This window comes from Sinocyclocheilus anshuiensis, unplaced genomic scaffold (assembly GCF_001515605.1).
Source record: "Sinocyclocheilus anshuiensis isolate Anshui unplaced genomic scaffold, SAMN03320099.WGS_v1.1 scaffold251, whole genome shotgun sequence".
In the NCBI taxonomy this organism is placed as follows: Eukaryota; Metazoa; Chordata; class Actinopteri; order Cypriniformes; family Cyprinidae; genus Sinocyclocheilus; species Sinocyclocheilus anshuiensis.
The window spans coordinates 64,186-74,435 of record NW_015549579.1 but is presented as its reverse complement, the minus strand read 5'-3'; the positions used below and the strand labels follow the sequence as shown (position 1 = coordinate 74,435).

Below are 10,250 nucleotides of genomic sequence, written 5' to 3'. Positions count from 1 at the left end.
TCAAGACTTTGTAAAAGAGCATAATAGGACCCCTTTAAAATATAATATATTAACACATTGTAACAGAAATTATTGTCATTGTACATACCTATTATATTTATGCTTAAAAATACAAATATACAAATATATTCATATAAATATAAACATACAAATATATAAACACAGTATACAAATATATTCAGATCAGATGGAAATCTTACAATATGACTTACCGGTTTTGCAGCATCTCATTCAACTTTAAGCTGTTACCTCAATTTTAGGATGCCATTGCATTCCATCTTACTGTGAATGGCAAAAAATAACTATTATTTTGCATTGATTTTGTATTCCCTGTTGAATTGCTCTAATTATAGGAAAATTCCTTATTGTGATAGATAGCAAAACAAAACAAAAACAATAATAATAATAAAAAAATCATGCTTGCATTGAGAAACTCTGTAGCCCCCTAAGACTAAACAAAAAGTGTAATGTCAGCATAGCAGGATCTTCCATAGCATACCGGCTGTGGGAAAACTCTGTTTGATGTATGATCTTTCATGCATTGTGCAAAGGTTAGCGTTACCCTCTACCCATACAGGAGGATCTGCGATACCATTGCATGCAGAAGCCAAATGGTTTGGGGGGAGGAAGGTACGGTGAGGGAAAGGTTGAGAGAGAAAGAGAGAGGAAGAAAAAGAGATCAGCCATCTGCTGCCGTGTCTGTCCTACCTCAGAGTGTCAGCAGCGGAGCGTCTTTCTTATTATGGAGCAGATGCTTTTGACACTAGTGTCATCCTGAAATATATAATGTGCAGCTCTGTGTGTGTAGGATGAAAATGTGTCACTGACAGTCTGCTGCAGTCATTTATATTCACACACAAAAGCAACAGAGAAAAATAGCATAAACCAACAACAACAACAACAAAAGCAACAGGCTCTTGTGGCCCAAACTTCAGTAAGCTATATAAATACATAAACATATCACAAACGATGCATTAGATAAACAAAATAAAACATTATCAGCATAACAAAATGAGAGCAGACTGAAAATATTTGATAGGCTAATTAATAACATCTATGACAAAAATTGCCATAATTTTGTTAATTAATTGTACTTTGCTTGGATGTTTCATTGAAAGCAGAAAGTGATTCAAGGACTCCCAAATACATCTACTACATTCTTTCTGTCATATGATTGGTGTATATATATATATTGAAGTACGAGCTCCATATTTTCCTCTATCATACTACATGAGCCTAAAAAGCCTAATGTATCGAAAATGATACTTACAAAAAACACATATGCACTTTTTTACAGGTTCAATAAACCATATTATAGGTTCAATACACCATTTAAAACGTGTTTTTAAAGTTTTTTTCTGACTATTATTTCATGTCAGGTTTTAAAGGGTTAAGAAAGTAAATAATGTATTTTTATTTTATGTTGCCTTGGTGGTCAGCTATAGTTTCCTCTATTTGTATTTTAGCTGATATGATTCAATCTTGACTGAAAATGTTTTTGAATAAACAAATTACAATAGCATCTGTTTAGATGTACTGTATGTTAGTAATTGTGACAGATTTGCTTGCATTTTAGTATTTGTAATTTTACTGGTTTTTGGATGAAGTGGAGTGTAAATGTGTGTGAGAGCTGTGTGTGGGGGTTTTTGCTGCCCTATGTGACCTATGGACTCTATGGTCTGCCACTGACCAGAGGGAAGGATAATACTTAATGTAACTTTAACCTTAATGTTTTTTCCCTTAATAACTGTGAGGATTCTGATTGAAATAATTGCAAACAGCTGCAGCTGCCTTGAAAGGAGATTTCATAATCACAGAAGGGTGCTGACAACTGAGTTAATCACAGATTTTTAGCAGGGCTTGCTACATTCACATTATTCTGGATATATTTAATATGTTTTCTTTCTGAAAAACTCCTTATCTTAGCGTTTTTTTTTTTTCTTCAAAAGTTCCTTGTCACACTGAAATTTCTGAAAATGCCTCAATCACGTTACTGTGCATGCATAAAATGTGATAAAAGCTCAGTAAGGTGATACAGAGAGACCACACATAACAATGTTCTCATGCCATTATTTTGGGCTCCAAAATCTTAACAAATAGTGTGCAGGTTCTCTTGCTCCATGTCAATTTGAGAAGCCATTATTACAATGTCACAACTTCCTTAGACAATCAATTCTAATTCCCTTTGTGGCTATCTCACTCTGCCATGCTCATTCACTGCTCACTGCTCATTGGCTGCCTCTGATTAACAGGCGTTGCAGAAATGACTTCTAGATAATGTTGTGTGAGTCAGAGTCAAATCTCAATTTATGATTAATTTATTAACACACACGCACACACACACACACACACACACACACACACACACACAGCAGTATATGTAGTATATGCTGGTACTTAAAGAACACTGAGTTACTTATATACACTTATAATTTTTTCATTAGTACTGCATCTTTTCCAGCAGGAAATTTGAACAGCTAATGATTTTAAATAAATAAAAATGAAAGTTTTTATATGAATGAAATAAGTCTGATGTTCTTGGGGATCTGGGACAGCGATATTTAAAGTTATCAGTAGGAAATACTGCTCTCTCAGGAGTGATTAAGTCAGCCAGGCAGTAACTGGCGAACTGGTTCCCTATACCAGATGGCAAAGATATTTTCAAACATAGTTCCCTTCTTACAAGTGAATTCAAGAGGTTCAGCAATGAGTCACATTTAACAGATGTTACAGCATAAGTTCTAAAAAAAAAAACGCTAAACGTTTAATCCTCACCTGCAAATTCTTCATCTATGTAATAGACTTCATTACTGTAAAATAACAGTAATGTATTGGTTTTATTGTATTGGTTGTATTATACTTCACGTTAATGTTCAAGCTTTAAGAGACAGCTTTAGGGATGGTAATATCCTGTGGCCATAAATCTGTGGCAAATCTGGCATAAACAGTTTTATTTTTCTAATCTTGTAGAAAAGTCATGCCAGCTATCATAATCCAACACAAACACAACAACAACATAAATACATACAAACAGGGCCTGCAAAATTACTGGAACCACTGACGTGCATTAAAATATAAAAGTGGCTTTATCATTGTTGAATGTTCTTTGATCTGAAAACATAAGAGAAATCTGCCCATTCAAAAACTGGCAAGAAATCAAAGACATACACATAGGCAAGATTAGAGAACACAAATGAATGAGACTGAGTTGCAGGCATTTATAAACCAGACAATGCACTACAAATAGTGTATTGTCCACACAGGAAGGACCAGAGTTGGACAATTGCAGGAGCTTTTAGCATTCTGGTGTCAACAATACTGCAACCTGCAATTAAACACCATCTCCATGCCAACAAACCATTTGGAAGGATTGCCAGAATAAAAACCTTTTGCCCTTGCCAGCTTGTAAGTGCCCAGGGTTTCCTTTTGTTCAAAAAAGGAAATCGGCTAGTATGGTGAAAAACACACAGCTTTCTGGCATAGGTTTAGTGCAAAAGGGTTTGGTGCAAAAGGTGTTATGTTATACAGACAATAACCGAATCTCCCTGTGAGGTATGATTATTTGGTTTTAGTTTCAAAACACCTGGTAATCTTATTAAAATACCTCTAAATGGACTCCAGATTAAATACCAGTTTTGACATCAACATCTGGATGCCAGTGCCAGTAGGCATGGAACATTTTGTCTCGTATGCGTGTATACATATTTCATTTTACATTGTCTGAAAAGCTTGATTCTGACTGGTCAGTTGCGACATTCCGAGGTTTGTTATGCCACGATAATGACCGTTGTCAATAGCAATGCTGAATAACAGACCTCTCATCCAGGTATCTGAGGCAAAAGCATCTCTTATGGCTCTCATATCACACCGCTGACTTGCCCTTTCATACAAATGCATCTGGTACCATATTGCGTCTCACTTATCGGCTGCACTGTCATAAAAAGTGCAAAGATTTTACCTTTAGGGGTATAACAGATTGTCACTGGGGCAGTGCCCTCAAAGGGGCACCTTTGTAAATTCTTTACCCCTAAAGGGTGCATATTAGTATTTCAGAGTAATAATATGTTCCCTTAAAGTAGTAATATGTACTCTTATGGTAAAAAAAAAAAAGCACCATTTAGGGGTAAAGAAGGTACAAAGGTGTCCCTTTGCGGGCATTGCCCTAATTGCTATACTACTAAAGGTACAATTTTTGGACATTTTTTTCTGAGAGTGTAGTAATGCAGTAATAGTAGCAGCGGTTTTCTAATATTGTTGTAGTGTTCGTTTTGTTGCCAGGATGAATGTAACAATGTGCTGTGTAACATGAGAAGAGACTTAAAAAAAAAAAAAAAAACATACTGAGGAGATTTATTGTCCTGGGCTGGGCGCTTCTAGAGTTTACGGTGTATTGCTGATGCACAAATGTTGTATGTGATCTTCATTTAATTTTTGTGTAAACAAAATCCTCAGAAGACAATTAAATTTACTGTGGTAACTAATTTCCATCAAAGAAGTTACAGCTACAGTTAATGTAGTGAAAACATTTCTGTGGGAACTTGGTGTTAACCTCCACTGTCATCTAAAAAGAAAAACATTGTTTGAAGATCCCATATAAATAAATTATCATTTCAGAGTACTAACAATAACAGTTACTTTGGTGAAATAGAGGAAGAAATGTAGGGCTTTGTAAAACTGTTTCACTTAAATTTTACAAAGAAAATGATTTATACCAGTTGTATTATTCAATTATTTTTTTTTCACATTTTGTTTCACTATCCATAAAGAGTACGTCTAGAAATGATTTAATGTACCTTGAGGATATATTTTAGGACTATACTGTCCTCTTCTGGGAGAATGGTGAGTTACAGAAATAGGAGATGATTGGGAACCAGGCGAGTACATTGAGCAATATTGTTACTAGTCTCTCTCTCTAATATCACACATGAATCTTGTTTGGAAGAAGAAAAAGAAGAAAACCTAGTGGAGCCTCAATGAAAAAAAACCAACAAAAAACAAAGATCAAAGCCAACAACACCTCCAAATCGGCAAAGAAGGAAGCTGCAGAATATGTGAACAACTGTATTTGTTTATTTGCAAAATAGCCTCACATTTACTGAATTTTAAATAATTCTGTAATATTTCAATAAACAATAAAACACTTCGGATTTGAAAACCTTTATGGATACTTTTATACTTGTTTTACATTTTCAATAATATTATGGCTGAATTACATCTAATAAAATCAAACGCATGTACATATTTCCCTTTCATGGGAACTTCGAACTGCTAGCGACCCCTAGAGGACGCAGTGTCTCGTTCCCTACTCAGGGAACCATGGTTACATAAGTAACCTGAGACGGTATGCTCTATATACATTTGTTTAAAATGTTTCTTTGACTTGCCATCCTTTGTCTTACTCCAAAGAAAACATATTACAATCATTCCTAGTCTCCAATAAAGGAATTTTGATTTTTATGTTTAAAATGAATAGATTTTTCAGATCTATATAGAATATATTTATTATATACTTGTTTTGCCTGGTTTCTCCTAAGGTTCCCCCCCTTCTTCTCCATTTCTGTCACCAATGGAGTTTGGGTCCCTTTCCACTGTTGACTTTTCCCTTTGTACAAACACTTTTGGAAGAGAACTGAACTGAGCTGGACGATGACATTAATGAATCAATGCTGAACTGACTTTAACTGGAAAATTGACTGTTTTCTATTGTTCTCTTTATAGAGCTGCTTTACAGCATAATTGAATTTTGATTGCATTGTTGAAACATTATTTTCCTGTTTAACACTGTAAAGCTGCTATGACACACTCTGTGTTGTATAAAGCACTATATAAATAAAGATGACTTGACTTGTCTATATAAAAAGTGTCCTTAGAATTCATTTTACTTACTTTAATAGCATTAAATGCCAAATGCCTAGATCATCAGTTGAAATACATAATCACCAGTCCTCACATCATTAACAATCATAACATTTATTTAGAGTACTATGACATATTTCATCCAAAGACAATGTGTGCTGAAAAGCACATGCAGAAATACACATGTACGATACATAAGGGATGATGCATTTGAATGAGACAAACATTAGATACAATACACAATCAAAACATTGTCATGACCTAGTAGATATATTTACTGTAAATATGCTAAATTTTTTTCTTTGTCTTCAGTGTTTTCATTCAAATCCACAGTACAAGACTTTGCTACTGCATTCCTGGACTAAAAAGACCTGTACACTGCCTTTTTGGATAGAATGACATTAAATACAGGTTTTAAACACATTTGGTGTTCTCATCAGGTGTCTTCTTTTTAAGCTTAGCACCGCTGGACCTTCAAGACCTTCAGGATCTAAAATTAAAATCTTTCTTTAGCAGGTACATCTGCATTGACACATCAGCATCTCTCCTGGTTTACAAAACCTCCCTAAGTGGGACACTTGACCTACAGACGAGAACTCAGTGCAGTATAGACGAGAACTCAGTATAAAAACCTCAATAACAAAAGCGCACCAGCGCAATGACGAGGTACGTGAGGGTGATAATTGTCAAAGCAGAGAACAGCAGGAGGAGCCCAGTGAAGAGGACGTTGTTTATGGGTAGCTTGATGATTTTCCCTTCGGCTGGGATCATGTTGGAAAGTGCAAGCATGTAGCCCAGGGACCAGGCTATACTGGTCTTATTTACCTGTGAAACACAAAGAGACATACAGTATGGAGAGGTCCAGTTCACTCCAGAATTTTGATAGACAGAACTGATTTGCTGGAGGGGGAGAGAATATCATTGGTAGATATTTGACATTCATGCACTGATACAGCACATAGGCTACTAGATTTGATGTGTGTTCCTCAAAAATCAGGTGCTAAGAAATGCATTTACTGTGAAAAGACATTTAAAGGATTATTCCTGGTTTATTACACACTGTAAATAATCATGTTTAATTTATTGTGTGACTTGCCATTTCTTTGTAATTATTTGTAAATGTACTAAATTTAGTTTTAGTGTCTTATGTGCAATGTTTGCAATGTTGTAATATGTATACAGTGCAAAACATACAAAATTATTAGAACACAGTATATTTAAGAGGTTTCAGTTGTTTTTGTTGAATTGGCCATTAAAATACCCCTTAAACGAACTATTTTCGAAACGACCTGCGACGGAAGGAATCTGCTGGACCACTGAAAATGATGGACTGGCCCCCTCAAAGTCCAGACCTCAACCCCATCAAATTTGGGGCAAGTTGGAAAATAAACTGGACAGATCTATTGTACATTCAAAAGAAAGCCTTTGGCTTCAGTTGCAGAAGGCATGGGATAACATAGTGTTGAAGTTCTCAGGAAATATATTGACACTATGCCAGAGAGATGTGCTGCTGTAATTGCTGCAAAAGGTGGACATACCAAATATTCAAGTTTAAAGTGGATAAAAACAGTGCGACTCACTTCATCTGATTTTTGTTGTGCTCAGAGCAACCATCTGCATGTTTCATGAACATTATGAAATGAAATAATATTTTGAAGGCCAAAAAAATGGTCAATATTTTCAGATCTGTCAGGTGTTCTAATAATTTTGGCCACCACTGTATATGTATATATGTATGTAATCTATATATTTCATATTGCACAGAAATGGTTAGTAAACAATTATTTCACTTTGTGGCTATAAGAAGTTTGAACTGCCCATGCACTTCCATTGTAAATGCTTTACTGTAAACCAGATTTTTGAAATAAATTTTTTGTGGTAATCAACATTATACTAAAATGCTGTTGATAGAGCTTAACTTGTATTGAACATGGAATATTCATTTAATAGGCTTCTATTGCATAATCTGATGGTACAAAGGTTTACTCTTCTCCTTTGTTCATGAAGCCGTATTAATGTCAGAACTAAAAAGAAAGAAAACAAGTGGATGTGTGTCGGCATATGAAAATGCTTTGAATGCAGATTGATAATATCAATGACATATGACATATTTTCCTCTTTTGATATATATCTGGTTAAAAGCAGTACTGAGTTCCCTATCGATACTTCACTCGTACTGTGTCTGCTAAGACGCTTTGGGGAAAGCAGAGCTGCACGAGCCTATGGCGACACAATTTGGGTGGGGTATCTGGCTATATAAGTGTGTACTTCGAAATCCTCAGATTTCTTCTCCTTCAGCGACAACTAAGTTCTTCGCTGACCTACGAGACTCGAAGCCTCTCGCCGTAGAATCGCCTTCGCAGCGAATCAAGCTGAACCAGCGACCCTCTGCTCGGCTGATTCGCCGCTTCTCTGCCACCTTCAGCGTCGCAGCAGCAGCAGCGGACCAAGCTGATCCCCTGCCGCCATCCGGCGAGCCTAAAAGAGCTTATTTCTAAGAGGTAAGTTCTAAAAGACCAAAATTTCTAGCGACGTTGTTGCAAATGTCGCGCTGCGAGTGTGGCTTGTACACAGAATCTTGCACGATGCAGAAGAGCAGTGAGTGCGTCGCCTGACTGGGCAGCCACCATGCAGAGACTGCACTTCACTGAAATGGAATGCTCTCGCTGAGAGCATGAGTCCTGCTCTTCTCCACTCGCGGACGGCCTTCATTGAAGGCAGCCCCACTCTCCCGTTTATCCTCTTTCAGCGATCCTCGGAGAAAGAAACAGCGGAGTCAAGGAACTAAGCAACCGGGTCTGAGCGATCGCATGCCGGCACTGTACCTGCGTGCTCGCTCTCCCCACTGCACTTTGATCCGCCGCAGAAGGGCAGTGAGCTGCACGCTCACTGAGAAAGAATGCTCACTCAGAGCATGAGTCTCGCTCTTTTCCGCTCCTGGACCGCCTTCAATGAGGCAGCCCCGCTCTCCCATTTCTCCTCTCTCAGCGAGCCTCGGATAGAGAAACAGCGAAGTCTGGGAACTAAGCAACCGGGTCTGAGCAATCTCACGCCGACACAGAGCCTGCGTGCTCACTCTCCCCGCTGCGCGTTGATTACACTGATGTCGCTTACACATGAAGATCAGCGCCCCTCGTTACATCGAGCGGCACTATCTTCCTAGGTTGATCGAAGCAGAACGCTGTCACTGACAGCTTCGAATTTATGGGTGTGTCGCTATGACTGAGCTCACAGAGACGGGCTGCTTTTACCATGAAAGCAGTCTGTCCCTGTTCGTTCGCCGAAGACGGCCCAGCCTCCCCGCTCTCATGTTTCTCTCCTCCCAGTTACCTCGGAGGAAGCAACGGCGAGCTTGCGGGTTGAGTGATCAGGCTTGAGCAATTTCATGCTGGCACACATCATGCGTGCTTGATCTGCCAGTGTGTGTTACACGTGAGGATCAGCGCCCCTCGTTACACCGAGCGGTTTAATCCTCCCATACAGATCAAAGCAGAACGCTGGCAGCTTCGCATTTGTGCGTGCGTCGCTGGGCCCCGCCTCCCCCGCTCTTGTGTTTCTCTCCTCCCAGTTACTCAGAGGAAGAAAGGGCGAACTCGCGGGGATGAGCGATCAGGCATGAGTGATTTAACGCCGGAAAAGCCCCCACGTGCATCACTCTCCATGCAGCTCTTTGATCCGCCAGTGTGTTTACACGTGAGGATCGGCGTCTCCCGTTGTCGAGCGGTGCAATCCTTCTATGACGATCAGAGCAGAACGCTGTCACCAATGATTCAATATTGCTGACAGCTTCGTATTTGAATTAACCTCTCGCCTGGGCCACGCTGAGGCTTCGCTCGCTGAGACAGATCGCTCTCACTATGAGAGTTCATGTCTCGCTCTGCTTTGCTCGTGGCTCATCTTCTTCAATGAAGGCGGCCCCGCCCCTCCCCTCGTCCGCCACGAGCGGATCTGAGAGAATGCGCGCAGCACTTTTGATCTGCCTGAGTGTTTACACTCCTATAGAGTGTTTACACTATACTCCTGTTCTAATGAGTGGTTTGATCTTTTTAGGCCGATTAAAAGAGAATGCTGTTTGCTCGAAGACCCCCGCGATTCAGCGGCGTGGTTCCCACCTCGGTTTAGAGCAAAGACGCACACGTCCTGCGCTCCGAGGTGATGAATTTGCTGGCGATAGGAGCCGTAAAAACGGTTCCCCCAGCTCAAAGCGAGTCAGGCTTCCAAGGCCGCTATTTCCTTGTCCCCAAAAAGGATGGAAATCTAAGGCCCATCCTCGATCTCAGGCACCTGAACCAAGCCCTCATGAAACGGCTGTTCAGGATGATTACATTGAAACAGATCCTCTCGCAAGTGTGCCCAGGGGACTGGTTATTTTCGCTGAATCTGAAAGACACCTA

At 39.2% G+C, this 10,250-nt stretch overlaps 1 protein-coding gene across 1 annotated transcript in view; it reads right to left on the bottom strand.

Annotated features, from left to right (window-relative positions):
* Positions 1-6,489: 6,489 nt before the first annotated feature.
* LOC107657573 (ectonucleoside triphosphate diphosphohydrolase 3-like) overlaps positions 6,490-10,250 on the bottom strand; it is a 13,077-nt gene continuing 9,316 nt past the window's right edge. The window contains exon 10 of the mRNA XM_016445724.1: positions 6,490-6,681. Coding sequence (XP_016301210.1) covers positions 6,490-6,681 — 192 coding nt within the window. The remainder of the gene's footprint in view (positions 6,682-10,250) is intronic.